Raw genomic sequence first — 14,451 nt, forward strand, 5'->3', positions numbered from 1 at the left:
AAATCTTGAATTAAATTTTCAGCTTTTTGGCGTGTTTCTTCCTCATTGTTTTTAGTATAAGAACTACATAAATGAAGAAGAAAGCCAAAATATGAAATGCCACTTATGAGTATTTACTGAGTAATTCACTATTTTGTGAGTCAAAAATGACGATTTACATCTGAGATTTGGAGCCAAAGTACAGGAGAGGGAAATTACTTTACACAAATGGCAGCATCAATTCATTCACAGAGATTTGTAAGTCTATTAGTAAAATCTGTTGACTTCAGCTATCCTTGTTTCATCATACGCCAACAGTGACAGTTCAAAAAATGGGAAAAAGCTATTTTTGTGCTTGTTTTTCCAAAGTTTGAACGCTTATAACTGAAGAAGTATTCAAGATATCTAAATATCCTTTTGGCCATTGGTTCTTAACAAACTTTTCTTTAGGTATCTTCATTTTTAAAACCCTATATGGTTCGATTCCAGAGATATTGGGATTTTAATGTGGCTTCACGAGTAAACTGTACACAAATATTTGTAGTGAAACTGAATGACTCTAGGTTTTTCTATGTCAAATCTAACAAATTTTAGAAACTTCCTTGCAAAAATGTTTGATTTTGATGAAAGCCAAAATATTAAATGTCACGGATGTATATTTACTGAGTAAACCACTATTTTGTCGAGACCATTTTCACCTGCGATTTGGAGCCAAATAACAAGAGGGGGGAAACGAGTTTAAAAAGATGGCAGCATCATTATTTATTTTTTACACAGAGATTGGTAAGTCTATTAGTAAAATCTGTTGACTCTAGCAATCTGTGTTTCATTATATGCCAACAGTGACAGTTAAAAAAAATGGGAAAAAGCACTTTTTGTGATTGTTTTTCCAAAGTTTGAATGCTTGTAACTCAAATAGTATTAAAGATAACTTAATAACCTTTTGGATGTTGGTTCTTAACAAGCTTTTCTTTTGGTATCTTCATTTTAAAGACCTTATGTGGTTTGAATCCAGAGATATTGGGATTTCATGTGGATCCATAAGTAAATTGTCCATGAAAACAAAATTCAAAAACTTCCTGGCTAAAATTTATGATTCAGATTTTTTTTTTCTGAAGAAAGACAAAGATAAATAGTGATTAAAGCCAAAATATCAAATACTATGGACGATTTACTAAACTATACTATTTACTGAGCAATGCACTATTTTGCAGAGGGTGTCAAAATAATTTTCACCTGAAATTTGAAGCCAAATTTCAGGAGGGGAAAAATGACTTTAGAAAGATGGCAGCATCATTATTTAACTTTTACATGTTTTACATGTTTACTGTTATGTCTATAAGTAAAATCTCTTGACTTAAGCAATCCTTGTTTTATTAAATTTCAAATGGTAACAGTTCAAAAAAGGAGAAAATGCACTTTTAGTGTTTAGTGTTTTTAGTGTTTTTCTAAAGTTTGAATACTTGTAACTCAAGAAATGTCAAAGATTTGTCAATATCCTTTTGGTTGTTGGTTCTTAACAAACCTTTCTTTTGGTATCTTCATTTTTAAAACCCTATATGGTTCGATTCCAGAGATACTGGGATTTCAATATGGCTTCATGGGTAAATCATTAAATAGTACACTATTAACCAACATCAGAGAAGTTTCTGAAACTGGGTTGATTTTGCACAGAATGAACCAAAGGTTTCAGCAAAGTGTTGTTATGAAAAGACATTTGAGATTGTGTCCCATTTATGCCAAATTCCATTACTGAGTTTAGAAGGTTCCTGTGATCAGTAGAGAACAGACGTTTAGAACAAGACGGACACTAAAGCGCTGTCAGGATGACACTACCATATCACCGCTAAAAATAGGTTTGCAAGTTTGAAAGACTGAGACTCTGCCCAGCATCTTGAGTCATTTCATGAAAATAATTCTTTCTGTTTAGAATCACATGACGATTAGCTCATGCAAGACTCTTTAGTTGCAATATGACACCCAAACCTGTTATAGTCAAGCACACTGTACATGAGACAAAAGCTATAGTATGTCTTCACGCAGCTTAAACTAGACTAAAAAGTTGAGTAAACAACCTGAAAACATTTATAATCAGATACCCTGCATACATGTTAAAGCTTGACGCAGAAGCTAAAAATGAATTCCAGCATAGTTTTAACTGTGAAAGAGAACTTGGACCACAAAACCAGTCGTAGCACAATAGCAAACAATACACCGTATGGATCAAAAATCATTAGGATACTAAGTAAAGATCATATTCCATGAATATATCTTGTAAATATCCTACCGTAATCATATTAGTAATATGCATTGCTAAGAACTTCATTTAAACATTTTTAAAGGCATTTTCTCAATATTTTGATTTTAATGCACCCTTAGATTCCAGATTTTCAAATAGTTGCATCACGAACCAAATATTGTCCTATCCTAACAACCATACATCAATGGAAAGCTTATCTATTCGGTTTTCATGCGAGTTTTCCCTTGTGGTCCTGGGTCACATTTGACAACATTTTTAATCAAATTTTGCCATTTTTAAACAGAAAACATAGGCTATTATTTACATTATTACTGTGATTCATAACTGATGTAATGAGTCAAGATTAAACATTAGGCTTCAGAGCCATTTTTGACAAATTAGGCATGCGATGCAATTAATTCTTGTTCTTTTTCTTTATTTCCTTAAATTCTTTAATTATTAAATTCCATTTTCCTTTAAATAAAATAATGTTCAACACAACCTGCAGTTTTGGCATTAAAAGCTATCAATGTGAAGAGAACTTTTACCTTTCATTCAGAACCCTAAGTGAACTGAATCTATTCAGACTGTGAAAAATCAATGCACGTAAACACAATCTAAAATGTCAAACAAACTAATTCTTAACAAAGTGAATGCAAATGTCTGTCCTCAAAAGCACTAAAGAAAAGACTAGACAAGCTTAGATAAAAATGTAATTAAATTTGTCAAATGTTAAGAGTCTGCGAATATCAAATAAACAAAGGAACGCAGCATATCTAAGGCGATTATTTTTATTTTGGCATTTCAGCCCCCAGTCCTGGTTCATTTCTGACCTTGCTTCCACATTAATGTCTAAACTCTCAGAGCTAAACAAATGCTTGCGGTTCGTCGTCAGAAATGAACGAAAATAACTTCACTAAACAACACGTCACTCACGAAAACTCAACTCTACAGCCTCAAGGCAGCAATATTGAGATTAGTTAGATTAGGCTGTGCAGCTCATTTTCTCATTGCCCTGGGCAACAAGTCAACAAGTTACAACATCAAGCTGCAGATTATGGGATCAACTGTCTTATAGGGTATGTCACTAATAGTTTATTGGCAACAATAACAACATTAGTTTTGAAATAAAGGTGTATTGGCGAAGTAGCCAATGCAATCAAATGCACACCATCAAAACCAACAGAAAGTTTTAGGTCAGTATTTGTGAAGTTTGGAGGTCGGGTGCAAAATGACACATTGTTGTTTGGTTGACACATTGCAGAAGTTAATGTAAAAATCAACCAGCTCAGGAAGCATGCACAATAAATAGCAACTAAAGTATGCTCTACACTTCTGCATTAAGGATAAATATAATGCTGAAGGCGTTTTTGCACTAATAAGGGTCTGATATTAACCACATAGTGTTGTAGGGGAAGCAGCTGTGAGGAATGAATCAATCTGACTCCCGCAACACTGCAGCATCAACGCACAACAGCAAAACAGCTGAGAATATGTGGATATAACGCGTAAAAGCAGCTTTAAACGCGAGCGTTTGTGTTTTTCCAGCATGTTGCTGCAGTCAAGCATCGGCGCGGTCGCGCTGACGTTGGCAGCAGCAACGCGCTCCATCCGCTTCTACAGTGTCAATTCAGCGCTCTAGCGTCGCGTCAAACTTCTCTTTATGCGATTATCCGATGTCGAACGTCAAAGCGGCTCGTACTCACCTAAATCGTCCATGTTTCGCGGTGGTTCTGGTTCGGGAACGGGAGCAGGAGCCCGCGATTTACCGCTCGGCTCTGTTTCGTGTCTCGTGTGCGCTCCGCAATCGCACGCGGAGAAGTTTTCAACTCAAGTGCACGAGCTGCGCGAGCCCGCGGTGAGTCGAGCACACGCAGCGCCCGCTTACTGACCTGCAGCCAGGCATTAGGAAAAGGGTCTAAAACTATTAAGAGGATTCATTACAAACAAATAATAACCTAATGTTATTTTAATAATAATATTTAAAATATTATTATATATATTTTTAATTTAATAATAATATTTTATCACACAGATATATAATTTAGTATATTATATAATATAAGTATTTATACAATATATATATATATAAACATAGTAATAAAATAACACATGTAATCGGTCATTCTTGAGACATTGGACAAACATGTCCAGCAATTATAACTGCTATTAGTTAGGGATTAATAATATAGGATGTATTTAACATAATTATCTCCTTCAATTTAATTTTATCATTATTATGTAAAATGTATGACACTTTATGTCTTCTCACTACATCTACAACAGTGTGCCCACAGAGAAGGGTTTATTAATTCATATGCTATAAAATGGATAAAAAAGTTTTTTTAATGTTGAAAAAGACATTGTTTTATCAAAAGCATATAATATATATAATAATATATTATATTAATATATAATATTTATGTATACAATACTAGAAATAATTATATTTAATTTAGTAATAATATATTATTACATTTAGATATAAGATACAATAATAAATACAATAATATCATTTAGTAATATACAAATAATAACATTCATTTGAATATTATTATAATGTATTGTTATTATTAATTATTATTTATAATAATTTAATAATATTTTTAATCACACCCATACATAATTAAGCAACTATTAAAAATAATAATAAGTGTAATATTTAATTTATTTCTAAAAAAAGAATTTGAACATTATAATAAAATAACACACGTAATATATAATATTTATGTATACAATACTAGAAATAATTATATTTAATTTTGTAATAATATATTATTACAATATAGATATAAGAAATGATATAAGAATATAATTTAATCAATATTAAAATTATTGAAAATAATAATAACAATAATAATGGGTGCTAATAGTTAATTTTATAATCAAAATATTCAAAGAACACATGGTAATAAAATCATTCATATAATATGTTTAAATATTTAACTAATATATAAATATTACAATTAAGTAATAATACACTTTAACAAATAATACAATAAAAAACAAATACTAATGGTGCTAATATTTAATGTAATAATACAATTATTTAAATTCTAATAAAACAATATTATGCAGATATTATTATTAATAATAATAATTGCTAATATTTACTTTATTTATAAAAAGAACATCAACATGGTAATAAAATAATACATGTAATATATAATATGTATGTACAAAATACTAGAAATAATTATATTTAATTTAGTAATAATATATTATTGCATTTAGATATAAGAATAAATATAACAATATAATTATATAAATATGTAAAATAATAATAATGGGTGCTAATAGTTAATTTTGTAATAAAAATATTCAAACAATAGATGGTTAATATATATTAACATTGCATTAAATATTTAACTAATATATAAATACTACAATTACATGATACAATTATTAAAATCATAATAAACATAACATACAATAATATGAAAATAATAATAATAATAATTGAACTATAATATATCAAACTGATAATAGAGTTAAATATAAATAAATAAATAACAAATAACAAATCATTATAATATGCTGATTTATTATCAATGTTGGAAACAGTTGTGCTGCTTAATATATATATATATTTTAATTTGTAATACTTTTTTTAGGATTCTTTGGTGAATAAAAAATAAAAAAGAACATTGAATAAACAGAACATTTATTCCAAATAAAAATCTTTTCTAACAGTATAAGTCTTTACTATCACTTTTTTATCAATTTAATGCATCCTTGCTAAATAAAAGTAGTAATTTCTTTAAAAGAAAGAAAGAAAGAAAAATGTACTGACTCATCAATGATTCCTGAAAAAAAGTATCACAGGTTCGAAAAAGAAAATAAAAAGAAGCAGCAACTGTTTCCAACACTGATAATAAATCAGTATATTAGAATGTTTTCTGAAGGATCATTTGACACTGAAGTAATGTAAATGTATGCTGAAAATTCAGCTTTTCATCACAGAAATAAATTACATTTTAAAGTAAATTAAAACAGAAAACCACTATTTTAAATTGCAATGATATATCACATTATTAGAGTTTTTTTCTGTATTTTTAATTTAAAAAATGCAGCCTTAATGACCAGAAAAATCTTCTTTAAAATAAACAATTAAATAAAATAAATCTTACTGATTCCAAATTTTAAACCTCTTTGTATGTACAGTATCTGCATGAAATCATAGCAATCAAATGAATCAATTTGATGAAGCAGTTGTGTGAAGCTGTCTTTGCTTCCCCATGTGTTTAGCTCATTTAAGCAGCATTAATAGCACACACATGAAATGTCATGCAACGCCACGTCAGCCTATACATTACATAGTGATCAAGTCATCAGAGTCATCCCAGCAGAACAGCTTCAGCATGTTCTTATAGGTCATGCAGGGCAGAATTACACTAATGACAACAGAGATACAGCCTATTTCAGTGGCAGACCTACATTTACCATAAAGAGCTCATTTCTGTTATGCTGAGGGTGAAGATTTGTGTGTGTTGGTGTGCGGGTCCGTTGCGGGGAGCTGTTGGCTATCATTAGACACTGGGATATGCCATGTTTCAACAGCTGTGAACAGGCTGCTGAAAGCTTCGGGCTCTTTGGGAATCTACTGAACACACTCTAAATTCACACGTTCATGTGCATCGTGAAGTGAGCGGCGGTCACAGCGCTGCAGGGGAACCGTGTGAGGAATGTAAGGACATCTGTGTTTACCTGGGCTATTCCTGCACTGCAAAACAAGCACACTTCAATACTAAATTAAGGCAGGATTTACTACTTATAACAGTGTGTAACTGGTTTCATTTATGCATCTAATTACTTATCAACCATATACAGTTGACCTTTCAGAATCTGCAAAATGTTAATTATTTTAGCTAAATAAGAGGGATCATACAAAATGCGTGTTATTTGTTATTTAGTACTGACCTGAATAAGATATTTAACTTAAAAGACGTTTACATATAGTCCACAAAAAGACAATAATAGTTGAATTTATGAAAAAGGCCCCGTTCAAAAGTTTACACCCTCTTGATTCTTAATACTGTGTTGTTACCTGAATGATCCACAGCTGTGTTTTTTTTATTAGTGATAGTTGTTCATGAGTGCCTTGTTTGTCCTGAACAGTTAAACTTCCTTCTGTTCTTCAGAAACATCCTTCAGGTCCCACCTGAAGGCTTTCCAGTATTTTTGTGTATTTGAACCCTTTCCAACAATGTCTGTATGATTTTGAGATCCATCTTTGCACACTGAGGACAACTAAGGGACTCATATGCAACTATTACAGAAGGTTCAAACACTCACTGATGCTCCAGAAAGAAACACAATGCATTAAGAGCCGGGGGTGAAAACTTTTGAACAGAATGAAGATGTGTGCATTTGTCTTATTTTGCCTAAATATCATTTTTTTTTTCATTTAGTACTGACTTTAAGAGGCTACAGAAGATATATGTTTCCCAGAAGACAAAATAAGTTTTAACCTGATGTTCAAATTCAAAAAGTTTTCACCCCCGGCTTTCAATGAATTGTGTTTCCTTCTGAAGCATCAGTGAGCATCTGAACTTTCTGTAATAGTTGCATATGAGTCCCTCAGTTGTCCTCAGTGTGAAAAGATGGATCTCAAAATCTTACAGTCATTGTTGGAAAGGGTTCAAATACACAAAAATGCTGAAAACCAAAGAATTTGTGGGACTTTTCTGAAGAACAGCGGGCAGTTTAACTATTCAGGACAAACGAGGGACTTCTAAACAAAAAAACTCTAAACAAAAAAAACAAAAAAACACAGCTGTGGATCATTCAGGTAACAACACAGTATTAGGAATCAAGGGGATGTAAACTTTTGAACGGGGTCATTTTTATAAATTCAACTATTATTTTCTGTTGTGGACTATATGTAAACATCTTTTATGTGAAATATCTTATTCAGGTCAGTGCTAAATAAACAATAACATGCATTTTGTATGATCCCTCTTATTTTGGTAAAATAATGAACATTTTACAGATTCTAAAAAGGGGACTAAACTTTTGACTTCAACTGTATATTTGGGAAAATAAATATGTTGTATGTATACTACTATTCAAAAAAGGGTCAGTAGGATTTTTTTGTTTTAAAAACTTTTATCACCATTGGTGCTTTAAAATTGATTAAAAGTGACAGTAAAGACATTTATAAAATGACAAAACATTTATTTTTTAAATAAAGTGTTCTTTTAACCTTTCTTTCCAGTTTCCACAAAATCATGAAGCAGCACAACTGTTTTCAACAATGATAATAATCAGCAAATCAGCATATTAGAATGATTTTTGAAGGATCATGTGACACTACTGGAGTAATGATGCCAAAAATTCAGCTTTGACTCACACAAATAAATTACATTTAACAATATATTGAAATATAAAACATTTCTTTTAAATTGAAAAAATATTTCACAATTTGACTGTTTTTACTGTATTTTTTAACGAATAAATGCAGCCTTGGTGATCAGAAGCTCTGTCACCATGTTGATTGGTTAAGTTAGCCACAGTATTTCTCATTTTATGTCATTATTCAATCAGACTAACATGAAATTTGATTATAATGCAAAATAAAAAAAAATGCAAGAAAGAAAAAAAGAAAAACAAAGACTACGTTTGTATTCAATTCAACAAGTTACTGGCTATTTCCTTGTAATTATTTGTGAAATTTACTAGCAATTTCTGAGTAAAATGGTTTTAAAGCAAATTCTAATTTTAATCATTAAAATATTTAAATAATAAAAAACTAATTAGTAAAAAAAAGTAAATTTAATAAAAAAAATTGCATTTTAAAATGATTATTAGAAGTTAAATATAATTATTAAAACACAAAATGAAGCTGGTTTAGCTTAGATTTCATCAATAATTATCTGTTGCACAATAATGTGAGATTCACAGTAGCTTGCAAAATATTTAGACAGTTGCTGAATGAAACATCTACACTGATTTTATCAGAGTTAACAGTCACAGTTGTGTTTTCCTCACTAAAATCTGCCTGCACTAGTTGTTTAGTAGTCATTAAGTTTTGCAGAAAGACTCCAATAAAGGCCTATGGACACTTCTCAACACTGCTTTCAGGACAGCAAAGGCCTGAAAACAAAGCAGAAGAAACTCTCTTATGATATCATATTGTGTGTAATTATTTTTAATGCCAGGAAATCTCATAATTTCACAACTGCTGAAGCCAACTGGATGAGTAACAAAACATTTTGAGCAACAGTGCAAGCTTACTAGCTTCACAAAAACAATGACCTGGATCGCTGCAAATCTTCTCAGACAGAAGAAAAGAAACGTACATGAAAAATGAAAGAATAGGGTTATTAAAGGCCCTTGGGAAAACTTGTCAAAAAATCTTTTGATTCTAAAATAGAATCTCATATTGCGACTTGTTTCTGTTGTTCTGCTGTTTGTAGGAACTGCTTCCTCTTGACAAAGAATGCAATTATTTAAAAACTAATTTGAATAAAAGTCAAACATCTGTTCTCTTTTTCACGGAGGTTGGTTGTGGCACCATCTACAAACTGTTTTAGAGAGAAAATGATTGTCTCAGTCTTTTACAAGCTAACACATCAAAATAAATGGATGGAAAATTAGGGTTTTTAGTCAAATAATCAGATATTTAGCTTTGTTGCTCATGGCTTGAATTAAACATGCCTGGTTTCTGCCGTTTGGATCAAATAAGACCTTCAAATATACTTTAAAATATATAAATAAATTATACAAGTTGTAAATAAAACTATTCTTGGCAGTTAAAATAATTAGAAATATAATTTGTAAAATGAATAATTTTATAAAAAATTAATCATTAGTTTAAAACAATAATTAAAAGATAATTGCAAAAAATATTTGAATATTTCAGTATTTCAAATGTAATAATTAAATAAAAAAATAATCAAATTAATTAAAATAATAAAAATAAAAATAAAATAATTTGTAAAAATTAATCATTTAATTTAAAAAATCAGTTAAAAATAATTTAAAAATAATTTAAAAATAATTAGTAGAAATAATAATTCAATAAAAAATGAACAGTATATATATATAAAAATATAAAAATTAATAATTACATTTAAATAATAATTATTAGCATTTAAAATAAATGAAACATTTTGTAAAAAATAAACATAATTAATAATTAATTAAAATAATTAAAAACATATATTTAATAAAAAATAATAATTCAATACAAAATTATTAGCAGTTAAAAAATTATATATTTTTATTTTTATTAATAATAAAGCAATTAATTAAAAATAATTATAAAGTTAAAAATAATAATTAAAATAATAATTAGCAATAATAATTAGCAATTGAATAAAAAAAATTAATTAAAAATTGATCATACAATTAAAAATTAATCGCTGCAGTTAAAAACTATGAATAAAATAATTAATAGTTAAAAAATAATTGCTAAAAAAGTCATTTACTATTATTTTTTTTCCAATTTAATTCAAATTTAATAATTCAATTTAAAAATAATCATTAGCAGTTGAAAAATAATAAATAATAATACAAATAATTCATTTTTTCAGTTTACCAATGTTTCAGTAAATCTGCAAAATGTTAGATTTCATCAATAATTATCTTTTGCACAATAATGTGAGATTCACAGTAGCTTGCGAAATATTTCAACATCAGTGATTATATCACTGATATTTCCTCACCAAAAACAGCATAGAAAAGGCATAGAAAGGCCTACTCTGGTTTGGTAACAATAATTTAAAAATAATTGCTAAAATATTAATTTAATATTTCATAATAATTTAATTAAATTACAATGTAATAATACTTCAATTAAAAATAATACAGATAATTAAAAAATAATTAATAATTAAATTAAAAAATAATTATTAGCAGTCAGTAATATAAAAATTAAATAAAAATAATAAATAATAATATAGATAATTCATTTTAAACTAAACCAAAGCTGCTTTAGTTTACCAATGTTTCAGAGAATCTGCAAAATGTTTGATTTCATCAATAATTATCTTTTGCGCAATAATGTGAAATTCACAGTAGCTGTGAAATCTATAAATTTAGAGTGACAAAGACTTTATATATAGGTTTTCCTCAACAAAATGTGCCTGGTGAAGCATAGAAAGGCCTAGTCTGGTTTGGTAACCTCATCTGTATGCCATGGATAGGCGATTTGGACCGGCAGTGGAAGCTTGCCATATTTTTCCATGATCATTCGTGACAGAAATGCCAAACCGTGCCAAGCCAAGCCCTGGCCTCCCCACATCAGACTGGAGTTATTTCATTAGTTGTCAATTTTGGAGGCTGCCATGCTTTGTTCTCTGTTCACATGACTCAGCTGAACTCCTGCCAAGAGCCAACGACTTACAAAGAGACAGGAAAGACATACAGAGGATGAAAGGAAATAAATAGAAGTACACACACATATGCACACAGATATGGACAATAGTTGGCCTATTTATAAAAACTGAGCCATTCGCAAGCCATTTTACTTCAAATATCAGATGTATTTATGAGTGGATCGATGGATATGATTGGAGGGGAGGAAAAGTAAACAGGGCTGGCATTGTCAGCTACAGAAATCATGTTATACATTGTGAGGAAATATTGGTCTATTTCAGGTCAGTCATATTGACTTTTTAAGGAGACATGGCTATTTTGCTACACACAATGCAACAAGACGAAGATGTTAGCAAACATGGCATTTTAAAGGTACTTTAGTTTAAAAACCTATGAGGTAATACATATTAAAAACACAAACCAAGACATTCTTACCTGTGAAAGGTTATCCTGTTTCTTCGGGAATTTAAATCCTGGCGGTTTTATAACCGAATTCGAATATTCACTGATTATTATGGTGAGTGACGTCAAGTTGAGTTGACCGTTGCAAGACGCGCTTGAAGCGGTGGAATGAGGCATCTATTACATATCTATGGCTTAAGATGTCAAACAGCGCTCCTCAATGTAAAAGTGCTAGAGATGGCCAATCAAATTAAAGTAGGCGGGGTTTGTTTTTCACGGAAGCGGAGCACGAGATGTAAGTAGCGAAAAACTTTTTAAAAAAGTAGCGAAAAACTTTTAATATTTGACAACTGTTAAAGGAGAAATTCACTTCCAGAACAAAATTGTGACCCTGGACCACAAAACCAGTCATAAGGTTAAATTTTACAAAACTGAGATGTATACATCATATGAAAGCTCAATAAATAAGCTTTCTATTGATATATAGTTTGTTATGATATGACAATATTTGGCCGAGATACATCTATTTGAAAATCTGGAATCTGAGGGTGCAAAAAAATCAAAATACTGAGAAAATCACCTTTAAAGTTGTCCAAATTAGGTTCTTAACAATGCATATTACTAATCAAAAATTACATTTTGATGTATTTATAGTAGGAATTTTACAAAAAATCTTCATGGAACATGATCTTTACTTAATTTCCTAATGATTTTTGGCATAAAAGAAAAATCGATCATTTTGACCCATACCATGTATTTTTGACTATTGCTACAAATATACCCCAGCGACTTAAGACTGTTTTTGTGGTCCAGGGTCACAATTTACAGATAATTTACTCACCCCCTTGTTTTTTGAGGAAAACGTTTTAGGCTTCCTCTCCGTGTAGTGGACTTCTATGGTGCCCGCTAGTTTGAACTTCCAAAATGCAGTTTAAATGCAGCTTCAAAAGGCTCTAAACAATCCCAGCCACGGAAGAAGGGTCTTATCTAGCGAAGCGATTGGTTATTTTCGAACAATTTACAATTTATATACTTTTTAACCTCAAATGCTCATCTTGTTTTGCTTTACGTCAACTCTGTGTATTCTGGTTCAAGACCAGTTCTGGTTCAAGACATCCCATTTTCTCCTCCAACTTCAAAATCGATAGATAAGACCCTTCTTCCTCGGCTGGGATTGTTTAGAGCTCTTTGAAGCTGCATTTAAACTGCATTTTGGAAGTTCAAACTCGGCGGCACCATAGAAGTCCATTATATGGAGAGACAGTAATACCCAGTAATGCAAAGTAGTCTTTTTTTCTCAAATATGGTCATTTTGATTTAAAAATAGGTGATTCATCTAGCTCCTAAATTAAATGAGACGAGACGAGACAAGAAACGTGATGAGTTTTCAACAAATCAAATACTAATTTAAATATAGCTGCAAGGAGCAATTACTTGGGTTCAAGTTCTTTAAGGCATTTAAGCACATATGAAAAAAAAACATATATTTATCAAGCCTATAACCACCTAAATCAATGATAAAAAAAAACTTTTTTGGCAAATCCAGTAGAAATAGGATGTTTTTAATGTTTATGACTGTTATAGTGCCAGTTGTGGTTGGATCTACCTAAAACGTTGCATGCTTGTTTAGAATCACCTGTCACCTGAAGTTTTGATATTTTGTGTAGGCTTTATAGGAATTTGGATACATGCGGCCCCTTTTCTAAACAACCATTATAGCTTCCCAAGTGTACATTTCGACATCTGAAATAATTATTGACCTAAAGAGTCCAGAGAATTATACTGTGTGTTGTTCCAGATTGATAGTTTTTCGAGTTTGCAAAAGTACGTTTTTTACATCTTCTCAATTATTTTCAACGGTTTGATTGACAGCAGAGGCAAAGTTAGCCCCCAGTGGACAATTTCTTTCACATTCTCAAAGACCTTTAGGGTTGTGAGTCAAACCCGCCCACCAAGTTTAGTTCCAATTGGCCTCCGTTAACCTTGTCTAATAGGTGCTCAAAGTTCATCGGCCTGTGGCCGCCATGTTTCTTTGAGATACACAAATGTCCTTATATAGTCCTTATATTTTCTCTCCAGAGAATCTTCCTGCACTGGTTTGATTCCGATCTGGTGAAAAACCTAGGACTAGATCGCAAAAGTAAGTATATCCAAAATATCAGAAAATTTTGCCAAACTATGACGAATTGTTTAGGAGTTATGAGTGATTTTGCACTTTTGATCGCTGCAGCACCCCCGTCAGCCCGATTGGGCCCAGCCTTGGTGACGTGGTAGACTGCGAGACTACTACCATCCCTCCAAGTTTCATGTCTCTACGACTTACGGTTTGGTCTGCACGATAAGTTTTTACGTGGGGTAATCTAGAACTTCTGGAAAATATTTGCTTCACTTTTGCTGTGGACAAACCATAAGGCAAACAAAATGCGCATATATTAAATTATTATTTGCAAAAACATCAAAATGATTACTTCAGAACTAGAATTTGACCTAGAATTTCCATCCTTATGCTT

At 30.7% G+C, this 14,451-nt stretch overlaps 1 protein-coding gene across 2 annotated transcripts in view; it reads right to left on the reverse strand.

Annotated features, from left to right (window-relative positions):
* The window catches only part of pxna (paxillin a), a 47,401-nt gene extending 43,365 nt beyond the window's left edge, over positions 1-4,036 (reverse strand). Inside the window, exon 1 of one of the 2 annotated variants that reach the window (XM_073840992.1) lies at positions 3,925-4,036. In XM_073840992.1, coding sequence (XP_073697093.1) covers positions 3,925-3,937 — 13 coding nt within the window. In that variant the 5' untranslated portion in view covers positions 3,938-4,036. The remainder of the gene's footprint in view (positions 1-3,924) is intronic. The other variant, XM_073840994.1, reaches the window with a different exon arrangement.
* Positions 4,037-14,451: the final 10,415 nt, after the last annotated feature.

The sequence above is a fragment of the Garra rufa genome, chromosome 5 (assembly GCF_049309525.1).
Source record: "Garra rufa chromosome 5, GarRuf1.0, whole genome shotgun sequence".
NCBI lineage: Eukaryota > Metazoa > Chordata > Actinopteri > Cypriniformes > Cyprinidae > Garra > Garra rufa.